Below are 27,010 nucleotides of genomic sequence, written 5' to 3' on the forward strand. Positions count from 1 at the left end.
AAGCAAATGGAATGTTTACTGCTCTGTAAACATCTCATCTTGGAGCTTGCTAGTATTTAAACAGGGGTGATTAAAGGAAGTATAAACAACGGAAGAAGGAACAAAAGACTTGCCTGTAGACAGCAAGGACCAGCAACTCACTCTGTCCATTTTTCCAGATAAACCACTGGGTTAGGAAGTGTCCGATATAATACTAAACTAAAGTGGTATTTAACCCCCATTTTCATTTGTGGCCTACTGCCAGGGTTTAGTCACAGTGAGGATACAAAAAAACATATGCTGGATAGGGGACAAATTATTTAATGGATGGCAGACTTACTATTGAATAAACTTGTTTAGCATTGTGACCTTGTATTTTAACACACTGAATAATGGTCTACCTTCAAGGTTATTAAAATTCTCGATGTAGTTCCTGTCTCCCTGAAAGTTTACAAATGAAATTAAATAAAATTTATACCAATATGACTTAATTCAAAATAGTATATGACTCAAAGCAGCTATTATTCTTTGACTGGTTGTCTTGTTATTCTTCAGTTAAGCATTAAACAGTCCAAAGTATGGTTCTTCTTCGCTCTGGACTCTGGCCAGGGTTTCTTGGTTTCCACCTTAACTAGATTTTCCTGTATTGTATTTTGAACTGTTGGGAAGATGATAGTCTTTACCACAGAAAATGCATGTTTATTTTACTGGCTTGTGGGAACGAATAGGATAATGTTAATTTCTCTCTTTTTTAAAAATGTATTCCTTCTTAGTTCCTATCGTCTCTCAGGCAGTAACTTATTTTAGGATCTTCTTTTGCATGGCTTCAGACAACACTCAAGTTCCCAGCCTACTCGAGTCACAGTCTGGCTTGTCTCCACCACTTCACAGAGCTTGCCCTTCCGTGGCTTCAGCCATCTCCCTGGTATGAGTCAATGCTCTCTTCTCATCTTGCCGAGTCTGTTTCTTTATTGAAACATTCTCTTCTCTTTGGCTACAGGATGACACTGACCTCTTCTTCCTCCCACCACTTTGCCAGTTCCCCTGTGCTGGCTTCCCTTCTGCTGGGCCACAGCCGTGACCCTTTCCTAGGCTCAGTCCTGGGACCCCTTGCTTAGCTGCATTCTCTGCCTCACTAGTGCCATCCAGTTTCAGCATCTGAAATCCTGTCTATGTATAGACAACTGCTGTAGTGTTCTTGCCTGGAGAATTTCATGGACAGAGGATCCTGGCAGGCTACAGTCCGTGGGGTCGCAAAGAGTTGGAAATGACTAAGAGACACACACGTAGATTTATTACTAACTTTGTTCTTGCCTGTGAACAATAGGTTAATATATCTAGCATTTTGCTGGATCTCTCCATTTCGATATTTTATGCACATTTCAAAGTCAGCATGTCTACAAGGCAACTCTTGCTTCTTCCCAAACCTGTTCCCCTCTTGGTCTTCCCATTGCAGTAAATGGCAGCACTTTCCACCCAGCCATGTGAGCCAGAGTCTGGCACTGCCCATCATCCTTTTCTTGTGGTTAGCTTCCTAGTCCCAACTATCAGCACCTCTTTTCTGCTCCATCTTTCAAATGTCTCCCAAATCTGACGGCATCTCTGCCCCTCCTCTGTTACCTCTTCAGCCTGCACCTCCATCATGTCACATCAGGACCACAGCAGTATCCGCCCCAGTACTTGTCTTTCCTGCGCTCAGTCTCTGCTAAAGGCAGCCAGAGTGGCCTTTAAAAGCCTCAGTTAGATCAGGTCACATCTCTGCTAAGCAGAGAGATGGTGACCTGCTTGCACTGAGAGACTCGCAGGTGGAAGGAGGCTTCTATGAGCCACCTTCCTGCCCGTTTCAGCCTCGTTCTCCAACATGAGAAACTCAGCTTGTAAGATGCACCTTCCTCAAAATAATTGAGATATAAATAAAATACAGTCTCTGCACCGAGGGAGTGTACTTATTTTGATAAGGGACTCAGGTGGGCATTCGTGTGGAGCTCACATTCTGCTAGACCTCGAGGGATGAGTCGGTTTTCAGGGAATCTTGCTGTACAGGGGAGACCTGAAAACTCCAGGGCAGCACAGAGCTTGGCCTGCACAGAGGCACTGAGTATTGTAGGGGATGCCCTCTTCAGAGAGGACCAGGCATGCTGGAAAAGGATCCAGTGCATTGGTGGGAAAGGATAGCAGTGGTAGAGAACCCACCTGCCAATGCAGGAGACCTAAGAGACACTAATTCATCCCTGGGTCAGGAAGATTCCCTGGAGGAGGACACAGCAATCCACTCCAGTATTCTTGCCTGGAGACTCCCATGGACAGAGGGGCCTGGCAGGCTACAGTCCATAGGGTTGCAAAGAGTCGGGCACAACTGAAGCAACTTAGCATGCACACGTGCACTTTTCAGAGAGGACCAGGCAGTTTTGGAAAAGGCCCCAGGGCATTGGTGGAAGAGGATAGCAGACTGAAAAGGTAGGTTAGGCCCATTTTAAGAGACTTTAGACATGAGGTCAAATTCAGAGTTTGGACCTTGGGAAGCTAGAACATGGTGCCAGTGCTGATTTTCCACTATTCTTACTCTAAGAATGCATTCTCCCTTCTCTCGTCCACCTGGTAGCAGTGTAGAAAGATTCACAGTTGTTAGGCTGATGTCTCATTGCCTTAAGTCTGATTCCCAGGGGACGGAGGCACCAGGGTAGAAAGCCTGAACCCCGTGGTAGGAGGCAGTGCTCCCTCCTCCCTTCCCTCCTAGGCACCCCCCTGGCAGGATGGCCATCAGAGCCCTTGATTATGAGGAGTTCGTTAGGGTGCTTTGATTACTAAAGGAGCTAACCCTCAGCATCCTTTCCTTTGAGAGGAGAGGGAGGAAATGTAAATGTGGGCTATTTCAAGAGAGCTTTTTAATTCTCCTGTAGGATTAATCACAACGAACGGTTGGAGTTCCTGGGTGATGCTGTCGTTGAATTTCTGACCAGGTAAGTAGGCTTTTCTGCTGTTCCCCAATAATTGCATTTTACAGGCAACATACTTAATACATTACCTTCTTTGTAATTAGCCCAATAAAGCCTTGAAACACAGTGGTTTTGGTCTCTTCTGCAGAGCTTAAAAGCTCCGTGTCTGTGGCTCTTGCCCTGATAACTTGCACTCCCTGATGCTGTAATGAGCAGGATTACAAGATGAAAGGCTAGCATCTCTGTCCTGTCAAGTTTATGTTCAAGTTGCTACAGCCACGAGAGATCAGCTTGTCTTGGTCTAGATGCTTCAGAGCTTATATTCAATTTGTAGAGAAAGGGATGATATTTTAAAATGTCATTTCATTTTCTGGGATTTGTCTTTGATCCCTTTCTCACTCTTTCTGAACTCAAGGGAAGGAAAGCTTACGAGAATTTTAATAACCAGATTTTTTGGGTGTGTCTAGTGTACGTGTGTCTGTATGTTTGTGTGTTTTCTCCCCAGAAGTGTTTTTGGGTCCTTAGTTTGGAGGTAGAGGTAGGAAAGTACATTTTGGTTTCTCAATACTCATAAAATTTCTCTTAAAGGGAGATGACACATGTTGCTCTTGGAACTGTCTCAAGCTATTTTTATTCTCTTTCAATCATTTCTTTTCCCACGAAGGACAAAGTGAGGCAAAAGAACAGTTTTCTCAGCGTGTTCTCACTGGACACAGTAGGGCCAAACTAGCTTAGCTGCCCCAATCAACAGTGGGTCTTCGAAACTAGTTTGAGAATTAGGAGAGCGCAGTTACCCTTGTGGTCCGGCCTGGTTTTCCATCAGCCTTCTTCCTAATTCCCGGACTTCCTTGATCAGCAGTCCTGTCTCTGTTTGCCACTCCTGGTTCTGTTCCTGTCCCCATCTGTACTTGTGACAAATGTGCCACCTGGCTGCCCTGCTCAGAGCTCTCCTCAGGGGCCCTTATAACCCAACCCAAGCAAAGCTCTCTGTCTCCAGGCTCACTTTTCAAGTGTTAGATAGGATTGCTCTCAGCAGGATGAATGATTGTTCAGGTCTTCATTGTCATCGTATTTCAGAGAGCTCTTTTTAAAGAAGTCAGTGTGAACAGATGAGTGGATGGTGTTTGGGTTTTAGCACGTTCAGATATACTGTGTTTACTGTTTAACCCTTCAGAGACCTTTCAGTTTAGTTCAACCCAGCCGGTATGCACTGCGCAGATATTATGTGTCAGGGCTGTTGTTTTAGACTCAGAACCACATACAGAATATTGTGATACATACTTATCCATGTGGGTTTTTTTTGGCAGTGTCCATTTGTACTATCTGTTTCCCAGTCTGGAAGAGGGGGGATTAGCAACCTATCGGACTGCCATCGTTCAGAACCAGCACCTTGCCATGCTAGCAAAGGTACGTCAAGTGTTTGCACTTTATTTGCAGTGAAGTCTACATTCTCTTCTTCAGTCCGTGCATAACTTTGCATTTGAATCAGTAACTCTTTAGGGTATATTAAGGGTTTAATATTTTATTGACGAGGAAGGATTTTTTGTTTATTTGTCTGTTTGGGTTTTAAGGACTCAGCCTTATCAGTCCTGTTACCTTAGTGAGTTTCACCAGCAGCTAATGAACTCCGCAGTGAGGTGTCTCGGTAACAGAAGAGGAAAAAATTGACAGACGTGCATGAACAGAAGGAGCATGAGAACAGAGCAAAAGAAATGAAAGATTTCATATTTTCCCTCTGTGTAATATTTCTGAATTACATTTGTTTTTAATTTATTTTAACAGACAGAATTATAGCTTTGAATAGAATACTCCAGGCCATTTGTATTCATGGGGGATACTTTACAGATCTTGGAGAATCCCCCCAGATCACAAGTCCTATTAATTAAGATTTTGGTTTTAGGCTGTTTAGCCAGCCACATTGACTTTGCCGACTGACTGACAGAACCTTTCCTTGATTTAGATTCGTGGTAGGCATGTTGCTTGTGTTGTCTCATTTGATCTTCCTGTCTCTCTGCAGTGTCTTGTTATCATAAATCCTAACGGATAGGACCCTGGCACTTGTTTGGGAATTCAGGATACCAGCAGGGGGACCATGGACAAATTGATATTCTCTTTGCCAAGCCATAGCTTTCTCATCTGTAGAATGGAGATCTGTTAGCATCTACCACATAGGGTGGTTGTGAGAATTTAGGGAGATTACCATTTGAGTTTTAGTGATTCGTTTATGAAGTGCTTGGTGCAATGCTTGTTCATAGTAATTACATAAACATATGAATAAATTAGGAGGAGTTAGTTGTTTTTATTGCTGCTGCCACTTATAAATTACATTTATCAATCAATTACATTTTATAGGCCTGTGGGTTTATTCAGTAATAGGGGCAACGGTGGCTATTAAATTCCCGAACATTAGTGATCTGTTGTAAAAGCTTTTGTGAGTTTTCCTTGATTTTTAAGTAATTTCTATTTTTTTCTTCATTTTTGATATAAATGTTGGAATATGGTAGAAAAGACTAGATAAAACCCATTCTAGTTTTGCAACTGACTTCTTAATTTGATCTTGCCAAGGCATTAATTACATTTAATATGCGGTTAATTTTATCCCATGGTTTTTGCGTTAGCAAGAGTGTACTGCTGTATTTTATATAACATCCTCATCGTAACTGTGGTGGTAGGCTTTGACCCAGCTTCAGTGGCATTTGAGAATATAAATAGTGATGCCTTCAGGAAAAACCAACTTGGTTTTTAGGCTCACAATGAATGAAATTCCACGAGTGCTTCAGTGTTTAGTTGACTTAATTGTCAAGATGCTTCCTGATAGCTCACGTGAATGTCTGTTGGAAATACCTTTAATAAGTAGATTGTCGGCACACTCTCCCCCACCTCTCCCTGCCATTGTTTTCTTCAGAGTTTCAGGTATAATGGAATTGCATGATTATTTTTCAAACAATTGTAGGGAGGATATTTTCAAAATGTGGGAAATGAAAATGAAAATACAGCACAGTGGGTGGTGTATAGAGCCATGAGTTACAATGGGGGTGGCCACTGGCCATTTCTTCCCTTCAGGGATGTCTGTGTAATCCTCCTCCACCCCAAACCCTGACGTACCCATAGCGCTCAACACCCATCTGCTCCCGCAGAAGGCAGTGGTAATCCTTGCCCTTCTCTCTAGAGCAGTGGTTCTTAACCATGTGAGAGGAGAGACTTGATGGAAGAAGAGTTCTGACTCTGAGAAGGTAATAAAAGCTCTAGGTCAGCACTCCAGACAGTGAACGTTTTAACACATGCACAGTGGAACATCACTCTCCTTTTTAAAATTTCCGCTAATGCCTTCATGAAAAAATAAGGATATGGAGCCGGGATTATGAGAAGTTAGAAAATTCATAACATTCCAGAATAGTTGTTTATAATATAAAAATGGCTTGCATTCTACTCTCAAAGCAGGGCTCCAGAGATAGCAAGCAATTGGATTTTCCCAGTGAAGTTGTGAAACAAGTAAAATTTACATATTCTAGCATAAACTCTTGTACTTGGGGATCAGTTTTTGAAAAAAGGTGCTTTCTTCTCTTGTATTTGTGGTAGTCAAAACTCTCATTTGAGTTTATAATATACTCATGAATTCCTACCAATCCAAAATACTGATAGCATATATGCCCTGTTTTTATTTTATTGTCTCTTTTTCAATGTAAATGAATATGGTTATTTTTAACGTACATACCAAGACACAATATCTGAGTCTCTTTTGTCTGAGAGCTGATGAGATTCATGTTGTCCTAGGTTGTTCATTGACTTGTGACTTGTTCCATATTATGTGGCATGTTATTGCTTAGTAGGTATTTATTGAATTGAATTATATGGTAATAGAAACTGATTTATTGTGTGCTTATGCAATGTTTATGTCCTTTTCCTTTTATGGAACAAATTATGATTTCCATTTATTCAATCTCAAGAGTTTTGTAAAAACCATTTATACTGTGTCTAGTTCTAAAAGGACTTGATTTGTCCTTTATGATACAATAGGAAAAGAAATAAGTAGGGACTGAAGTCAAAACAAAGAGAAAATATGGGTAAGATAGTAAAATAAAGCCAGAGGTAAAGTTATTGTACCCAGATATGTTCATCAGTCCTATACAATTTCCAGAATTGCACCATAAATCTGTCTCTAAACTTGTCTGAGGCCAAATAGAAAAAGAAAATATAATTCATTACAAACAATATTCCCAGAGCCCTTAAGGTAGTTCCAACCCATTGCTCAGATTCTTACTCAGCCTTCAGAAGGATGAGTGTGGAAACCTCACAAAGGGACACAAGTACAAAAATATATGGCTCCCCAAATCCAAATCCTCATTAAATATGAAAAAAAAGATTTAGAGAAATAAGGCATTTTTAAGTCTTCCGAGAGTCCCCATCTACTCCACCACGTAAAAATCTCTTGATTTTTCATACAGTACAAAGACCATCAGTACCATGTAACTTTGGAATCCAAGAGGTTAACTTTGGGTTGAGTTTGTATCTCTAGACATATTGGGTAAACTCAAAAGCATGGCCTTGTAAGAGTCTTATTCCAAACTTAGGCTAGTGCTTTTTCTGAACTTGGAGTTGGGCAGATCAGATTTGGTCCATTCTGAACCTGCTTGAATCATCAGAGTTCATAGAAGCTTGCTTGGGGAAAATGTGAAATTGGTCGCGCTGAACTGTATGTATGGACTCGTAAAGAATGGTAGATTAAACTTTCACCTAAGGCCTGTTAATTTGTAACTGTACCGCCTAGGAGATGCTGAGTTATAACAGTTATGATTTTGCTGATATTCTCTAACTTTTGTCATTCTGAATTTTGTAGAAACTTGAACTGGATCGGTTTATGCTTTATGCTCATGGACCTGACCTTTGTAGAGAATCAGACCTTCGGCATGCAATGGCTAATTGTTTTGAAGCATTAATAGGTAATTTCTCTTTTATAGTCTAGTTTTTTGCATGTCTGAAATGTCTGGAGAGCACATAAAATTCAGTGTGAAGCCTTGGGACAAAATTACTTGTTCCCAAAGCTTCATATCATACTGTGAAGTCCCCAGTATGATACCCGCCTCCTTGTATTGTAGTTATTGTGGTTCTTCCGGAGCAGCAGTCACGCTTTCTTTTCTTGAATTTCTTGTATCATGTCATGTACATGCTTAGTATATACTGAACTGAATTGAAGTGAGTTAATATGAGGATAGATTACTTGCCAGATTTGATTCAGGATCACATACATAAATAAGTTGCTGGTTAGGCCCTAATACTTTTTTTTTAAACAAAATTTGAAGCTATTTTACAGGATTTTCTGCTTTAAACATCTTGAAGGCACTGCATATTTAAAAACCCCAGGGCCTGAGTCTCTACAACTATTGTTTATTCACTTAAAGCACGGCTAATGCAGACACTCAGGCTCTTTACTTCCTCAGTTTCTTTTTTCCTATAACCAGAATATAATTAGCTGTTTGTACAGGAAAGTTATGAAGAGTTAATTAGCTGGTGATTGCAAGGATGCTTTACCATGAGATGTTAGATTGACAATTCCTTGATTTTTTTTTTAGGTAGATGATTTCATACATTTTATTTTTCAAAGGCCTCTGTACTTCCTTATCAGTTTTGCCCTCTTCCTTTGAAAATGAATATAAAAGCTTCCCATTATAGTTTTATGCTGATGATGGTAGCAAGAGAATGTTTAATAATTATCCACAGTCTTTTCACAGCTATGTCTGTTTTGTACAAATATGTCTATTTTCAGAGGGTTTGTCATGTGGAATGACTGCTCTGTAATTTTTTTCCCATCATATTTTTGACAGTTAATGTTACAGTTAGCTCCATAGCCAGGCACACGTGGTTCAGTTCCCTCTCGCGTCATTAATCAGTTCTGTGTCTTTGCCAGGTTACTGAATCTCTTTGAACCCCAGTTTTCCCATCTATGACATGGAGATAGTATCACTTAGCTCACAGAGTTGTAACAACCTTAATATCTGATCCTAACTGCAGCAAATCCAGGGCAAAGTTCCATTTCCTTTACCCCTTCCCCAGATCACCTACTGTGGACCCCAAACCTATAAGTCTTTTCTAATATCTTCTTACTGAGGTGTCCTTAAAGGTGAAGATAAGAATGTGAAAATGCTTTGCATAGGGCCTAGGGCATAAGTGGTTCCTCAAACCCCTGCTTTTACTAAGATCATCATCATCATCACTGTTATAATTATTATCATTATTACTACCTCTATTGATAAATAATCAGTGTATTTAGTCATCAAAAGCCCAGGTGACTAAGTTTCTATTTTACATGGAAAATAGCCTTTCTGAAGACAGATATGAAAAATATGATTTTAAGAACCACCCTACTCCAGAGTTGTTTGATTCCCAGTTAAAATGTTACTATAGTACTAACTGGTTATGATTAGTGGTAAATATGTGTACAGTGCTTAATTATTTCAAAAAATTTTTAAGAATTATTTTTAATTAAAGGTAAAGTTTATCCTACTATTTTATTGGCAGAAGCCTTAATTTATCTGTACTCATATTTTGTCTGTGGCCTGAAATATAAACTATAAATATAGAAAAAGAAACAATATTTTCATAAAGTCAAGTATTTGTGTATAGTTCCCTCAGTAATGGTTCATACCCATATCCTTTATGATAGATAATAGTTGGCCTGTTTTTCTTAAAAAATTAGGTTTATATTTTGGTAAATTGAATTTTGTATTTCAGTCTAACTTATAATACAAAGCGCAGTTAAAAGAGGGAAAATGCTACCTTTAAAACAATTGCTTCTGATCTGGTCGATTTTTCCCATGAGTGGGTTTTGGCTTGCCTTTTTGCTTTTTATAGAGATATGTAATTTTCTCTGAATATTAATGCAGCCTTCCTTTCGGCATTCTCTTCTTTTATCTAGGAGCTGTTTACTTGGAGGGAAGCCTGGAGGAAGCCAAGCAGTTATTTGGACGCTTACTCTTTAATGATCCGGTATTTATTTCAACTCATTTGATTTTTCTCAGTTATATATCATTATAGGGGATTTTATATCAATTAGTCTTTGTATTTTAAAGAGCATGTAAGAGAAACAAAAACCCCAAATCTGCCCTAGATAGTAAGATTTCAAGCACTTCAAAAATAGCTATTCAACTGTCACAGATGGTTAAGATCTGTGGACATTTACACTAGGACTTTATCCTCTACCCAAAACCCCATCTTTCCTCATAGTCACTTGTAAGTTAAATATGAATACAAATACGGTAGGACCTTGCTTTATTTTAAAGTATCATAAAATTAATTATGATTTTATATTTAATAATCATTGGGTACCTACCCCATGCAGGCTTAGTTGAAGCTATAGTCTTTTGACTTTTCTGTTTATGATTTGTTTTTATGTAATTATGTAGACTAGATAAATGTATATTTATTTTAGAAAGTCAGCTCATAGGGAGTTTTTGATAGAGCTATGAATAAGAGTATGAAAGTACTTTTTTTAAAAGCAAATTATAGTATAAGAAAAAATGATAGATTCTAAAATAGTTTCTGTTGTTACAAAGTATTAAGCTATTAATATTGCCAGGGCTACCTTTTTAATCCTGCATGTAATAGAGCATACTAGATTCTTTTTGTACCAAAACAAGTCAATTTAACATTTAAAGAGAGAGGCAACTCTGTATTCCAAATTGAAATGTCATTTTAATTGAATGAAATAGCCCTCACGGAGCAATAAAGAACATGGCAAGCCAGTGTTTTAAGCCTTTGTGAAACCTTCAACTTAAGTGGCTGTCAGATGTTATTACTGTATTCCTTAGGATAGTTTGAAAAAAAAAAGAATCAATGGTTTTGAAAAATGGGACCTGGATGATGTTCATATCTGAGGATTTGATTTTCTTTTACCTGTTTTTATAGAGATAGGTGATGATTTTATATGTGTGAATTTCCTCCTGACGGGAACATTATCCACCAGTGTTCCATGTCCCCCATTTTGTCTTACAACCTATAAACAAGTCTGCATGTTGATTTATAACTGTAACAGATGTATTTTAAGTCTTTCTCTCAAATCTTAAAATAACTTTGTTCTGGCCTTTTATCTTTCGTGGGCGATTTCAGCAACCTCGTTACCTTATTTCCTCTTCCAGTCTTGCCTCTGTGAGCCCCTCCTCCCTTCGGCCTGTCCCATCTCCAGCTACTCCTGCCCCTATCCCCCATCCACTCTGTTCCTTCCTGATGTATACGCAGCTTTCACCTGGTGTTCTTAACAGCCTCAGTTTTGTTTAGATTCTTTTCTCTCTTTAAACTGCTTCTCTCCCACTTGTCTACTTAGCAGGCTTATCTTACATTTCTAGTACCAGGTTCAGTGCTGGCAGGGGCAGTGTTTAATAAATATTTGTTAAAGGAATGAATTGAATAAATGACCAAATGAAAAAGCAGAGTCTGAACATTATCTTATCAGTGGGACAGCTGACATTCAGCTTAGTTTTAGTGTGTCTTTTCTTTTGTGAAATTGAACAGGGCTCAGACACAGCAAAGCAAAGCAGGTCAGAGGGCAGCCCTGGTGGGAAAGCGGTCCCCCTCTGAGAGCGGGTCGTCCACGGTTTTCCCGATTCTGTAAGACCTTGAGGAAGCACGGTGTCCTGTTGATTTGGAAGCTGGCTTTCTCTGTGTCATCTTTCTTTATCAGCCTGGACTGCTTTTTACTCTTTCAGCCCCAGGCAGATTCTGCCAGTTCTGTGTTTTCAGGTCTGTGTGACCCAATGTACTTGGTACATTCAGAGCTGTTGTTTCCATTCAGCTATCCAATGACCCTCTTAGAAAGACAGCGATCCCTATATAAACTTTCCTAGTCTTCCACTGCCCCTCGCACACCCTCTTTGGTCTTTGCATGTGGGTTCCAGTTTCTCTGACCATGGCCTTTCTTCAGAGCTCCTGAAACTGGAAAAAGTGTCTTTTCAGACTGGTTTCAGGCAGCTTCATGTGGGTGTTCCACAGACACCTCATCGCAACAGGTTTAGTGTTTGAATTTGTCACCTAAGCCCCCAGATACACTTCTCTCAGTTTATGATGTAAACCAGAAACCTCAGGCTCTTCTTTTGTCCTTAAGCTTTTTCTCCCCGTCTTCATTCAGTCACAGACCCCTGGCAGTTCGGCCCCTAGTCTCGGCCATCCTGCTGCTTCAACATTTGTCCTCCTCGTCTCTCACCTGAAATAATTAAACTGTTGTCGTTCCCCACTGCTCTAGTCCATCATTCATGCAGCGTTGTCTTCTTTTTCATGCACAGATTCGATTAGGGTCTTTGCAGCTTAAAATCTTTGGTTTCTTTATTGCCTGCCAAAGCCTGTATTACACAACAGAGCATTTCATAGTTCCCATAATCTGACTCCCACCTACTTTTTCAGTCTCCTTTCTTTCCACTCCCTCTTTGTGCCATTCTAGAAATCACTTTTTAAAATTTTTTAAATTAAAAAGGTTTTTTAGATTTATGGAAAAATTGAGAGGAAGGTCCTGAATTTTCCCATATATTCCCTCCACGCACACATGCCCCGCCTGCTCCACTATCAACAGCCCCAACCAGAGTGATACATTTGGTACAATAGATGAATCTACACTGACACATCATAATCACCCCAAGTCCATAGTTTACCTGAGGGTTTACTCTTGGTTTTGTACATGCTGCGGGTTCAGACATGTATATATATAATGACGGATAGCCATTATTATGGTGTCATGTTTTTTGCTGCCCTAAAATTCTCGGTGTTCTGCTTATTAAGAACTACGCTTTTGTGTGTGTGCACTTTGAGACCTTTTATTTGAGTATGTACCATGCCCTGCTTTTGATCATTTCCCTCTGCTGTACGGAATTCCTCATGTTCTTCAGAATTTAGCTGAAGAGTCCCCTCCTCTTGGAAACTTGATCTGATACCCCAGGCAGAGTCTTCTCAGCACTCGGAACATATACATCACCATTATAGAACTTGTTATAGTTTATTAAATTGTACTCATTTACACCACCCTTATAGCAGAAGGTAAAAAGCCTCTTGATGAAAGTGAAAGAGGAGAGTGAAAAAGTTGGCTTAAAGCTCAATATTCAGAAAACGAAGATCATGGCATCTGGTCCCATCACTTCATGGCAAATAGATGGAGGAACAGTGGAAACAGAGTCAGACTTTATTTTTTTGGGCTCCAAAATCACTACAATGGTGATTGCAGCCATGAAATTAAAAGACGCTTACTCCTTGGAAGGAAAGTTATGACCAACCTTGTTAGCATATTTAAAAGCAGAGACATTACTTTGCCAACAAAGGTCCGTCTAATCAAGGCTATGGTTTTCCCTGTGGTCATGTATGGATGTGAGAGTTGGACTGTGAAGAAGGCTGAGTGCCAAAGAATTGATGCTTTTGAAGTGTGGTGTTGGAGAAGACTCTTGAGAGTCCCTTGGACTGCAAGGAGATCCCACCAGTCCATTCTGAAGGAGATCAGCCCTGGGTGTTCTTTGGAAGGAATGATGCTAAAGCTGACACTCCAGTACTTTGGCCACCTCATGCGAAGAGTTGACTTACTGGAAAAGACTCTGATGCTGGGAGGGATTGGGGGCAGGAGGAGAAGGGGACGACAGAGGATGAGATGGCTGGATGGCATCACTGACTCGATGGACGTGAGTTTGAGTGAACTCCAGGAGTTGGTGATGGACAGGGAGGCCTGACATGCTGCAATTCATGGGGTCACAAAGAGTCGGACACAACTGAGCGACTGAACTGAACTGAACCCTTATTCTTCCCCAGTAGGCTCCTTTGAGGACAGAGCTAGTGTCTTATTCAATGTCTTACTTAGCTGATACCTAACAGATGTTCAGTAAAAACATGCTGCATGAACTAATGTCCCAACAGTTGATGAACATTTTCCAGAAGAGCAAACTGGAGGTAGAGGCTTTCTCCAAGGTCCCTGGGCTAACAGAAAGCAGAGCTGGGAACCCAGCAAGGTGTGTTCTGTTTCTCTGACACGAGGGTGCGGCAGAGCTGTATCTCAGTGCAGGGTGCAGTCAGGGAAATGGATGCCATTGAAACCAGCTAGTTGTGAGGTTTTAAAGCTATTACAACAAGATGGGTGGCAGCAGACATCAAAGGAGAAATCAGTGTTTTTGAGTGAAAAAGACATAGGAGAAAGGAGAAAGATGAATCTCAAAGTCCTTGAGAATCTTCTGCTTTGGAGATTGGAGATGGTCCGAAGAGATACTTGTTTATCATCATTGTTGATGTACTTGTTGTTAATATTGGCATTTCCTGTGTGCCGCACTGGGTTCAGTGCTTTGAGTACATTGCTCATCGAGGCATCAGAGAACACTCTGAAGTAGGTACTGTGATTATCTTTGTCGACCGCTTGAGGAAAGGTTGGCTTAAGGGAGGTGAAGAAACTGGCCAACAGGGAATCAGGGTTGAATCAGGCAGCCTGTCTCCTCAGCCTACAGCTTTTCCTAACACCATAATCCCCAGTTGAAGGTAAAAAGTGATGATTTGGTCATTTGGATATGAGGTAAAAGACGCCAATTAAGGCGCTTAGAGGTACGGATGTGTAGCTTGGATGAGAGGTCAGAACTGCAGCAGAGGTGAGCAGATGATTTAAACAGGCAGCAGCTAAAGCAGTGGGGGCGGCGGGCACTCCAGAGGAACAGGTAGTGGGTAGGTCAGGCTCTTGGTGGAAGTTGAGTGCATGTCTGTTTCAGGTATAGCAGGGGGAGAAAAGCAGTGAGAGAACTTGAGAAAGTCACAGGAAGGGAGTGACATTCAGTGTAATTTATGCTACACAGAATTCCAGGGAAAGGTTATTGAATTGGTTAAGAGAAGTTCTTTAAAAGCTTTAAAAGAACAGTTTGATATTTAAACTTAAAAAAAAAATTTGCAAAAATAAAATACCAAAAACAAAACCTAGACATATTTTAATATGCAAGATGTACAAAATTATCAGGTATTTTTATTTCCCTTTGTCATCATCTGTATCACATCATAATACATTTTACTATACTTTTCCTCTTCAAAAATTAAAAAAAAATTTTTTTTTTCTTAAAAAATTTTGTCATTTATCTCAAAAACCAGTTGTCAAGGCCTGAAAGGAGATTCAGTTAGAGGCTCCCTAGAGTCTAAAACTGAAGGAAAAACACTTTAATCCTGAGGAAGGTCTATTATAAATGCCTCTGGATTTAACTCAGTGGATAAAATAGCATATTAGGATTTTCTACAAAATTAATGCTTTTATTCTCTTATTTCAAGTATACATTTGTAGTGACCCCCAGTAAAAGTGTGGTCTCACAAATCTAAGAGTTTAGGAACTAGATATGGGTGTTTTCCACTCCCATGTTAAAGTTACTCAATGATAATGAATTAGTGCCCAAGTAAAGGACCATTCGAGATGAGTTTTAATTCTAAAAGGCACAGCCGATGAACATTTCTGGGGAATGGTAAACTAAAACATATAATTAAAGCAGCAGCTTAATCCACTGTATTAGGTTAAGCGAATGTGTAACTTAGTTTTAAAAGGTGTTGTTGACTCCTGGGGGCGGGGGTGGCTCTTTTCCTCCCCAGCTTAATAGGCTAATTAGAGTCACTACAGGCAGTTGGAGTGGTGAAAACACTTAAAAAATTCATTTGCCAGCACTATCGAATTTGCAGTAAGTGGAGTCAGCATCTGAAATAGTTCAGTATTTCACATAATGGCATTTTATTTAGTACTCTAGAGTGTGTTAAATGACTCCCTCGAGCATTAAAGGCATCACTCCATTTTCCAGGACCTGCGCGAAGTCTGGCTCAATTATCCTCTCCACCCACTCCAGGTAAGTGTGACCTTCCTGTCTGCAGTGAGCTTTGTAACTCCAGGTACTCACGATGCTTCACTTTGCCTTTTGTCCCCTTCTGCTTTTATCCTTTGATTCCCTTCGGTGGCATTATGACTTTAAGCTGGGGTATCAGACTGGAGAACTTTGGAACAAATACTAAAACGAGGCCATGCATTGTGTTTTTGTGGTCTGGGGTGAGGTGGGCGAAGCACTGGGAGTTGCCATCGCTCGAAAGGCAGGAAGAGCTACTTGACTGGCTGTGGTTTGGTCCCCTCTCTTCCCCAGAATAGTGATACTCAAGACAGAGTGTGTTGTCTCCAGTGTGTCTACATGCCTGCTATTATAGGGAAAGTAATACGAAAGCAGGTCTGGGCTTATTACAAAGTAGAACAAATACTAAATTAACATTGCTAAATTGTAACCTAATTTGTATCTTAGAAATTCAGAGATTTGACTTCAGTTGCATAAAACATTGTAAATTAAAATTTTAGTAGAGTATAATGACTTTATTCAAGATTTTAGAATTTAAAAGATCTATATATGGTGACACTCTTTCCCCCAGTTGTTTCAAAAATTCTCACTCTTCTTTGCTTTTATTACCCTTTTACCTTGGAGACATATATAAATATATACATGTAAATGTATACTCACACATATACATTTTTGTATATATATTATATATATAATAATCATCACTAGTGGCTGAACTCTCTTATGAGAGGCTTCACAGTAACAAGTGACATTAATTCAAAGTATTTTAGAAGTATTTTATGAATATGAACTAGCCCAAAGTTCCTTAAAATATTCATTTCAGATGTTTTATACTTGCTCTCTGCTAGTGGTTAAAGTACTCCAGTACTCTTGCCTGGAAAATCCCACAGATGGAGGAGCCTGGTAGGCTGCAGTCCTTGGGGTCGCTAAGAGTCGGACACGACTGAGCGACTTCACTTTCACTTTTCGCTTTCATGCATTGGAGAAGGAAATGGCAACCCACTCTAGTGTTCTTGCCTGGAGAATCCCAGGGATGGGGGAGCCTGGTGGGCTACCATCTATGGGGTCGCACAGAGTCGGACACGACTGAAGAGACTTAACAGCAGTGGTTAAAGGCTCATTGTTACGTGGAGCAGCTGCCTAGTGGTATTAATATAATAATCTCCAGTGTAAGCTGAATTCAGTTTAATGATGATCATTTACCAAAATAGATTAGCCCCTTGAAAGATACACAGCGGTCAAGTTATTCAACGCAGTGATTCTCAAAAGCTGATCCCCATACCTGCAGCATCTGTGTTACCTGGGAATTACCAGAAAGGCAGATTCCTAGTCCTTATTCCAGTCATACTGAGTGAGAAACTCTGGGTGCAGGGCCTTGCCATCTGCTTTTAACAAGTACTGCAAGAGTTTGATGAGTGCTAAAGTTTGAGTCCATCCTAAAGGAGATCAGCCCTGGGTGTTCTTTGGAAGGAATGATGCTAAAGCTGAAACTCCAGTACTTTGGCCACCTCATGCGAAGAGGACTCATTGGAAAAGACTCTGATACTGGGAGGGATTGGGGGCAGGAGGAGAAGGGGACGGCAGAGGATGAGATCGCTGGATGGCATCACCGACTTGATGGACGTGAGTTTGAGTGAACTCCGGGAGATGGTGATGGACAGGGAGGCCTGGCGTGCTGCAATTCATGGGGTCACAAAGAGTCGGACACGACTGAGCGACTGAACTGAACTGAAAGTTTGAGAACTGCTGAGTTACCAGATAGATAGATAATTGGGGATAATTGAGAAAGTTTGAGAACTGCTGAGTTACCAGATAGATAGATTCCCTAAGAGTGGTTCTTCAGCTTGCCTCTTCCTTGGAGAGCTAGTATAATACTTAGGATTTTGAACTATCTGTGTATAGTATTTGGCCTTGAAATCTGATAGAAGGTTGGAAAATATTATTTGAGCCTTCTTTAAATATTAGGTTTGTTTGCCATTCTAAGGGATGAGAAAGAAGCTTTCATGTTTTATTGGCATTTCAGAAATTTCTGCCTGTGGGAATGAGAAGTTTACAAAACACTTAGAATTGATAATTACATTTGTAACTAAAAACTGCCTGTGATATTTATTTGTTCCTTCTTGTAGCTTCAAGAGCCAAATACTGATCGACAACTTATTGAGACTTCTCCAGTTCTACAGAAACTTACTGAATTTGAAGATGCAATTGGAGTAATTTTTACACATGTTCGACTTTTGGCAAGAGCATTCACATTGAGAACTGTGGGATTTAACCATCTGACCCTGTGAGTTAGAAATACTCTTGTAGTTCTAACATGACTATTTGGACACACAGTCCCAAACTTTTGCTGTGTGCCCTTTCAAGGAATTGGGTTTTCAAACATATTTCCAGGGAAGTCACATCTTCAGATGGATGAGCAGCCAGACACTGGTGTAGACCAGGGCATGTGCTGTAATCCAGTATTTTTGGTCTCATTGCCATGAATCTTATTTCTTTATAAATTATAAGTGTGAAGGAAGTAAAAATTTTTCCTATGAAGAGATAGGCCAGGTGGTCACAGTCATGATGATTCATAAGTAACACAAAAGTAACATAAAAGCAGCCACAGGAAAAGTATAAATGAATGAACATGCTGTGTCCCAATTAAACCTGATTTACTGAAACAGGCCATAGCGTGAATTTGGCCCTCCAGTCCCTGCTGTGAGTGAGTGATTTGAACATGACCTAATGAAATAACTGATAAAATAACCAAAACTGTTTTGTTTTTTTTTTTTTTACATGTTTTTTAATTCAGTTTTTGGGTTTCTTCCCCCACAGTCCACTCCAGTATTCTTGCCTAGAGAATCCTGTAGACAGAGGAACCTGGCGGGCTACAGTCCACAGGGTCACAAAGAGTAGGACACAACTGAGCAACTAACACACACTCATCAGGTTTTCTTCCCCAAATTAGATATTCACAGTTGTCTTTACACTGAAAAAACCAAAGAATCTTGTCATAGATTTTTTTAGTCCTTATCCTGGAATTCAGATTTGAAAACTGGAGTCTATTTTTCAATGAAAAGGTAAAGATTTAGCATAGAAAATTCTTGGATCTTTTTGCTGTATTTTGTCTGTGTAAAGATTGTGCAAGGTTGTTGTCTGTACTATACAGTTGACCCTTAAATCACGTGGGTCTGAACCACATGGGTCCACTTACACGTGGATATTTTTCAGTAAGTACGTGCTACAGTGCTGCATGGTGTCATTTGGTTGAATCTGCAGGTGCAAACCATGGTACAGAGGACTGACTGTAAAGTTAAACTGGATTTTTGACTGCCTGGGGGGTCGCTGCCCCTAACCCCCAGGTTGTTCAAGGATTCAACTGTGTTTTATTTTTCTATTGATTCTTCCCAGCTTCTGCCCAGGTACTATTTACCAGTCTTTCTTTCAGCAGTTGTTTAATCCTTAGGTAGTACTCACTTTACTCTCCTTTGAAACTGAACCTATATTGACTCAGATCTCTTCTCAGTTGAGGGGCTTTGGGGAGTTGTGTTTAGTTTTGTGCTTTAAGCAAGATGAACACATTGCTTTTTAAAATCATATCTTAAAATTTTTTATTTTTATTTTTTTGGATCTACAAATGCTTATTGATCTCTTTACATTGATGTTTTTTCCCCCCAGAGGCCACAATCAGAGGATGGAATTCCTTGGTGACTCCATAATGCAGCTGGTAGCAACGGAGTACTTATTCATTCATTTTCCAGATCATCACGAAGGACACTTAACTGTGAGTTTGTGTAAAACCATTTCCTCCAACAAGTTTGCTGTGTAATAGAAAGTGAAGATTCGAAGAGCCAGATATATACTTATGTAATTGGTGACTTAGTTCTTGGTGACTTTAGCGTATCATATGGTTTTGTTTCATTATGTAAACTGTATGCAAAAACAATATATGATGAGAGCTCATTTTATACTCCTTTATTTAGTGATTGCCTACTTGGTGCAAGACACTGAGTTAGGCTTCATGAGGGGAGCAGATATTACTTGATGCCTGGAGAATCCCAGGGACAGGGGAGCCTGGTGGGCTGCCGTCTATGGGGTCGCACAGAGTCGGACACGACTGAAGTGACTTAGTAGTAGTAGTAGTAGTAGTAATCTGTCCATAAGAAGTTTAAAAACTACTAGAAGAAATTAAAAATGCAAGTTAACAATTACAAATTCTCTCTTTCTGTATATATACACATATGTATATGTGTGTGTGTCTATATATATATGTATAGTTGAAGGTGTGTGTGTATACAGATACATGTACACTATAAAAAGTATAAATAAGTAGCTATAAATACAAGGGAGAACTACGTTAAATATTATACAAGGAAAGTGTGCTGTTTAGGTTAAGTAAGATTTCTTTTGGCTGTGGAGTTTCTAGAAGGCTTCATGGTTATTATGATGTTTGAGCCTTTAAGGATGAGTAGGATTTGGCCATTGGGAATTAATGGGAAGACGTTTCTTTGCAAAGACATTACGTGCATCAGGACTGCTGAAACAAGGGCACAGCATGAAAGATCAGAAGCCTAGTTTGGCTGGACCGTGTGGAGTTGAAAGGGACGTTGAGAGAAAACGTTTGATTTATGAACAAAGTGAAATGGTTCCCATTCCTCTCACTTTTGTTTCGTTTTATAAAACTTTATTGAGTTTTTTTATTTGCTGCGTACGGTTTTTACTCTGTGAAACCAATCAATAATAAAACTGGAATGGAGAACAAAACCTGCCTAGAAGTCAGTGATGATGATCTCCCGGCACAAGGAATAACCTTTGAGAAGTCCCTCTAGGACTGGGCATTGAGAAAGCAAATACCTTACTGGGCAAAGAAAATAATAGACACCATAAGACATCTTGTGAGTACAGACATTCTTCATTATGCTTGAGGTAAATAATAAGTCTTTCATACTTTGCATCTCTACACGTTCTGTGCATGTTTTGCTTTGAATAGAATTTGATATTATCTTTGCAACTCTGAACCCTGGAAATAGTTTATGTGAGAGACACAGATATTGAATTTAGGGAGAATATGATTATTTGACTATGTTTAGATGTAATTTTTCAGCAGAATTTCTAAACCCAACAAAATATGGTCCTTTCATTCATTCATTGAATGAATATTTATTATGTTTCTACTAAGCCCCATGTATCATTTTGTGGGAAATCAGGAGTACTCTTACTTTTAAAATTAGTTTAAAATTAGCAGTTTAATGACCACTTACAATTAACTGCTTTTGGATTGACAAGAAATTCCTTTTGAATTAATATTAAATTCTTAAGAACATATGAGCATTTACCAGAAATAAACTAGTATCTAGTGTCTTTCTCTGCATCCAGGAATCAATAAATGCTCGGTTCTGTATCTGCCATTAGGGAATAGACTTCATAGCTGTCAGAGTATCTGGTTGGTCTGAGAAATGGCCAGATTAAAGCAAATGGCTTGAAGCAGTCATTCATTTTATGGGCATATAGAGGCCACTGCTGAAAATATGTGACTTCAATATACACATTTACCCCTATACTGCTGCTGCTGCTAAGTTGCTTCAGTTGTGTCCGACTCTGTGCGACCCCATAGACGGCAGCCCACCAGTCTCCACCGTCCCTGGGATTCTCCAGGCAAGAAAACTGGAATGGGTTGCCATTTCCTTCTCCAATGCATGAAAGTGAAGAGTGAAAGTGAAGTCGCTCAGTCGTGTCCAACTCTTAGCGACCCCATGGAGTGCAGCCTACCTGGCTCCTCCATCCATGGGATTTTCCAGGCAAGAGTACTGGAATGGGGTGCCATTGCCTTCTCCAATTTACCCCTGTATTCCCACCAATCAATAGTGAACTCCAGAATTTTGTGGAGGAGGAGGGTATGGATTGACAGATGTATTGCTTCCCTTCTTGGCACTGCACACATGTCCCAACCCCAACACTGAACAGATATTGAAACCAGGACTCAGAAAGGCATGAGCCCTGCCCAGGTCTGGATAAAGGTGAAAGCACGACTATGCTGGAGACTCAGTTTTGTGTTCTTTCCAAAGTGACTTCAGTGCCGTAACTAATTTGATCCGAAATATGTTCATCATTGGCCTTGCTTCCTTGAAATTAGAGAATTTGGGGATACCTTATTAGAAAGATGTTAACAGATGACAAAATTCTGATATGGAGGGTTTTTTGAACTGTATTCACAGAAGACTTTGGTAGAAATCAGCAGGACCAACAGATCTGCTGGCAAAACAAAGATTATCTAAAATAAGTGAAATACAGATTTTAAAATCTGTATTTTAAATGCTGTGATGCTTTACATTCCTGGTTTTCCTCTCAGCTCATGAGCTACTCTCTCAGCCTCCTTTGCAGGCTCATCCTATTCTGTAGAGCTGGTGAATATTCCAGGATGCAGAAAGCTCACTCCTAGGCATTTCCTCTTCTTACTCTTATAGGCATTCTTTGTAAATATAACATTAGTTTCCTGCTGTAGGCAGACTTCTGAATGGATTTCTTCAATCCCATCTCATTTCTGAGCTTCAGTGTCAGCTGCCTGCTCATCATCTCCGTGTATCCAAGGCTGAACTTGAAATCTGGGTCCTCTTCCAGTTATTTCTTGAGTAATTGAAGGGCACCATCACCCATCCAGTGTGGCAAGTCAGCAGCCTGGGAATCATCTTTGCTTCCTCCATTCCCTCCAGCATAGACTATTCATAAGTTTTGACCATGTTACTGCTGGAGTAGCCACCTCAATTCATCACCCAGATCTTCTGCCATCACCTGGACCATGGCAGTAGTTTCTGCACAGCTGACACAGAGTTATAGGAATATGATTGACAAAGAGATCCGGTTAGAGGCGGTGGCACTTACTGCACATTGCAAAGGATAGGAATCTTAGGGTTGTGCTTATCCAAAGCAGTAGGCAAGGCAGCCAGTTCAGATTTCTCCCTGAGATGTGTGTTACTATTGGAAAAGCTGGCCTCGCCATTCCTGTGGGCATTTTTGTACTCTCCCATGGGGGATGTTGTCTCAGGTTTCAGGCCTATTGGACTGCATTACGGGTTATGGCTTCCTACACTGACTTTCCTGAATCAGCTCTTTCTCCACACAGGCCAGGTTACCTGCTGCGGCCTGTGGCATCTTCACAATACATCTATTGTGTCCACAGTGGCCATTCATCTTTAGTCCATTTTGGTTGTTCCTCTTCACTTCCCCAACCTCTCAATATTGGAGTGCCCCCATTCTCAGGCCTCTTCTCTTTTCCGTTGACTTCCTCTCCATGAGTCTGAGTATGCCTATACATTACTTCCTGTTTCATGTCTTGAGCCCTTACTTGTCCCCCTAACTTCAAACTCATATGTCTACATATCTGTAGATGTACTTGGTTATATAGATCCACAGAGATCTCTAGATCAATTTCTGTCAGGCAGCTCAAACCTATCATGGCCAAAACAAAACTGATTTCTACCCCCAAACCTTGGTGTTTTCCATATCAGTAAGGACCATTCTGTTCTAGTTGCGCAGGTTGAAACCTTGGAGTTGTCCTTAACTCTTCTCTGTCTCATGCTAACACCTCCTACCCATTAGCATAGCTTGTTGATTTTACCTTAAAAGTTTGTCTCAAACATGACTACTTTGCACCAGCTTCACTGTTAAACCAACTTGGTCTGGACCATGATTATCTTTACCTTAAATTACAACCATAGCCTCCCAACTGGTACATCTTTCCCCACCCCTCTGTCTGTGTTCAGCACATCATCTCGAGGGGTTGGTTTTAAAGAAACGTCAGATTACAATCCCCTCTGTGCAAAACTTTTTGAATATACCTCATCTCAAGGGTAAAAGATAGCATTGTTACCTACAAGACCCTGTATGACCGGCCTTCCTGCTACCATCTCTAACTTTTCTCCTAGACACTTCACTTTAGCCTCTGTGAGATTCCTGCAGGACACTAAGCCGGCCTTTGCCTTGGGGCCTTTGCACATGCTATGGCCATATCCCTCTTCTCTGTTAACATGTCATCACTAGTGAGGCCTTCTTTCATTCACTCTGCTTGAATAGTGGGCTTCCCTGGTGGCTCAGACGGTAAAGCGTCTGCCTGCAATGCGGGAGACCCGGGTTTGATTCCTAGGTTGGGAAGATCCCCTGGAGAAGGAAATGGCAATCCACTCCAGGACTCTCACCTGGAAAATCCCATCCTCATCCCTAGCTCCCCTCCTCCTCCTGTCTAGAATCTCACCTCCCATTTTCTCCTTCCTTCTCCTCCTTAGTACAGACTATATATTTTACTTGTTTACCGTCTGTGCTCTCTCATGAGGGTGTTAACTCCATGAGGGTAGGTATTTTGTCTCTCTTCTTCATCCCTGGTTCCCTGGATGTTTGAACAGTCCTGGCGTGTCTGTGCTCGGCAAATAGGCTGAGTGAATGATCACCATAGTCCACTCTAACGCTCTTCATTTGCTCTTTGGAGAGTGACTAAAGAACAAGCCTGTCCACCTGCCTGACCTCATGTCACATTTCTGTCTTTCACTCTGCACCTTTTCACCTGGCCTGCTTCGCATTCCTCTATGCCCCCTCTTGCCGTGGGGTTTGTTCTACCTGGAGACCATTCTACTTCAAGCCCCTCCTCTCAGCTGCCTGCTAGCTCCTCCTCTGCCTGAGATGTCAGTTCCGGCGTGACTGCTGCATGCAAGGGGAACCTTCTAGTCAAATCTCCATGTTCTTCTCCTTCTTGACACTTATTTTTTGAGTTTGCCTGTCCCACAAGCCTGAAAGTTATGTGAGAGCATATTTTTATTTATCACTGTATGCCCGGCAGTGTCTGGCATATGTGAGCTCTCAATTCATATTTGATAAGTAGAAGAATGAGAGTTTTGTGGATGGATAACTCATATAGAAAGGGAAGTGGAAGTGGCATTGGAGAGAAATAGCATGTTTTATGTGTAAGGAAAGAAGCCGAAAACTTAATTTATGAATGTCTAAGGGTTAAAAGTAATTTAAAATTTGTGAAGGATTGCTTATTGCAGTTGCATTTGGCTGGGTGGGAGGCAGGGAAAGGATGGCTAAAAATCATTATTGTGATTAAAGAGCACACAACTGCAGGGAGGCGTTAGTTAGCCCGGAGCTATTCCCTTGCACGCTTGTTTCATAGAGACTAAGGACAGTTGAACAAATGAAATTGCAGTTTTCAAGTTTTGAATGCTGATGGAGGAAAACAGAGTGTTCTGTAAGTTGGATGTTCAAGCAGGCCTGTTTGGGAAGGAATGTCAGGCTTATGCATTTGTCTAGGGATGAGAGTTCAAATGGGGATGTAGAGGAAGGAGGTTCTATTTCATAGAACTTTTGGCTTTTGAGGGTAGAACCTACTCAGTAGAGTCAGGGTAAATAGTGAGGGGGTAAATAGTGAGGAGGTCTCAAAGAGCACTTACTCAGACAAGAATGCCTTTCTTGTCACACTTGCAACTTTTTAACATTTGCATTTGAGTTTTTGTGTCTATTTCCTTCTTCTGTCTTAGCCTTTACTGCAAACTACGGAGCTAAAGATACTTGTCAGTCTCATGCCTACAGTGTGCCCTGTGCCCAGTGTTGGTATCCACAAGCAAGGTGAACTTGCAGAAATTTTTGTTTTTATTTATTTATTTTTAAGTTTTTTTTTTTAACTTTTTATTTTGTATTGGGGTATAGCTGATTAACAGCGTTGTGGTAATTTCAGGTGAACACTGAGGGGACTCAGGCATACATATACGCGTATCCATTTTCGCCCAAACTCCCTCCCATCCAGGCTGCCACGTAACATTGAGCAGAATTCCCTGTGCTGTACAGTCGGTCTTACAGTAGGTCCATCGGTTACCCATTTTAAATACAGCAGTGTGTACCTGTCCCTCCCAAACTCCCTATTTCTTCTCCCATCCTGCTCCCCAGCACTCATAAGTTCGTTCTCTAAGTCTGTGAGTTGTTTTCTGTTTTGTAGGTAAGTTCATTTGTATCTTGAAATTTTTATTTTTAGAGGAATGATTTGGAGGGGACTTCCCTGGTGGTCCAGTGGTTAGGACTCCATGCTTCCAGTGCAGGGCAGCGTAGGTTCGATCCCTGGTCGGGGAACTAAGATTCTCCCCTGTGCCTTGTGACGTGGCCAAAAGATTAAAGAGAGAAAAAGAAGAAAAACAAAACAAAACAGAGGAATGACTGGGACAATGAGAAAGCGAGGGTTACAGATAAACTTTGGGAAGCCTTGATCTAATCCTTCCCTGCTGCCTCCAGACAGCACGAGGCATGAATCAGGTGAACAGGTGTGTGAGCTGACAGATCTCTGAGAGGGCAGATTCCGCAGCTCCTATTTGAGAACTTGTCCGTCACTGTTGTAAACTGGCTGTGCGGCCCTGACCTGCACTCTGGCTGCTAGCACTTGCCTACCTTTTATTCGGTTCTCATGGGAAATGGAGGCCATCTGGCCACCACTCTTGGTATGAGAGACCCGTGAGGCACATCACTGTCGTTTTTAATAATACATTTGTCTTTCATCCCATGCTCTTACATTAAAGTCTTCAGGATAATTAGTCAGACTCTCCTGTTTACACTAGGGGGCCCTCTTCGGTAGCTCATGTCCCACAGCTGTGGTTTTTCTCTTTCGAATCAAGAGTGAGTAGAAGTTGAAGGAAGAGTGCCAGAGTGTTTCTTTGCTTATTTTAAACCAGTAAACCTTTTTCCTAGTAAAATTTGAATTTGGAAAGACTGCTGTGTTGAGATAATATACCAACATTAAGCACCCTGGATTCTCAAAATCACAATTTGCAATTTGTTGATCCTTGCCATTGCTTCAAGAACTCAGCAGTCTTCCTCTCAGCTTTATAGTGAGCCCTTAGTACAGCTTTCCTTGTTTTTTTTTCCGGTGATTGCAAATTAAATTTTATCTTTTTTTTTTTTTTGGTGGGTGGGAGTAAGGCAGTGTTTTTAAAAAAAGTTGTTAAGGACAGGTTAGAGTTAGTAAAATGGAGAGCTTTGAAGACAATGAACAGGTATCCAGAATATTTGCATTGAAAACAAATCCAAAGGAGTTCCTAGAACTTTCTATAACCTTTTCCCCATAACCAGAGTTGAGCATGTCTTAGCTGATAACGGCAGTGCCAAACAACAGCAGCTAGTGTTCCAGTGTGTTTGTTATGTGTCAGTCATTGTGCTTAGATTGTATGCACATTCACTGTACTTCTCCATACATCCCTGTGAGGTAGGGACTGTTTTCTCCGTTCAGTGGAAGTGGAAGCTGAGCCTCAGAGAGATCTAGTAACTTACACAGGA

At 40.6% G+C, this 27,010-nt stretch overlaps 1 protein-coding gene across 4 annotated transcripts in view; it reads left to right on the forward strand.

Annotated features, from left to right (window-relative positions):
• DROSHA (drosha ribonuclease III) overlaps positions 1–27,010 on the forward strand; it is a 122,760-nt gene that overhangs the window by 83,195 nt on the left and 12,555 nt on the right. For all 4 annotated transcript variants that reach the window (XM_010816832.4, XM_015459113.3, XM_005221630.5 and 1 more), the window contains 7 exons: positions 2,880–2,939; positions 4,223–4,322; positions 7,753–7,855; positions 9,829–9,899; positions 15,686–15,730; positions 17,851–18,008; positions 19,385–19,490. In XM_010816832.4, coding sequence (XP_010815134.1) covers positions 2,880–2,939; positions 4,223–4,322; positions 7,753–7,855; positions 9,829–9,899; positions 15,686–15,730; positions 17,851–18,008; positions 19,385–19,490 — 643 coding nt within the window. The remainder of the gene's footprint in view (positions 1–2,879; positions 2,940–4,222; positions 4,323–7,752; positions 7,856–9,828; positions 9,900–15,685; positions 15,731–17,850; positions 18,009–19,384; positions 19,491–27,010) is intronic.

The sequence above is a fragment of the Bos taurus genome, chromosome 20, assembly GCF_002263795.3.
Source record: "Bos taurus isolate L1 Dominette 01449 registration number 42190680 breed Hereford chromosome 20, ARS-UCD2.0, whole genome shotgun sequence".
NCBI classification, from domain to species: Eukaryota; Metazoa; Chordata; class Mammalia; order Artiodactyla; family Bovidae; genus Bos; species Bos taurus.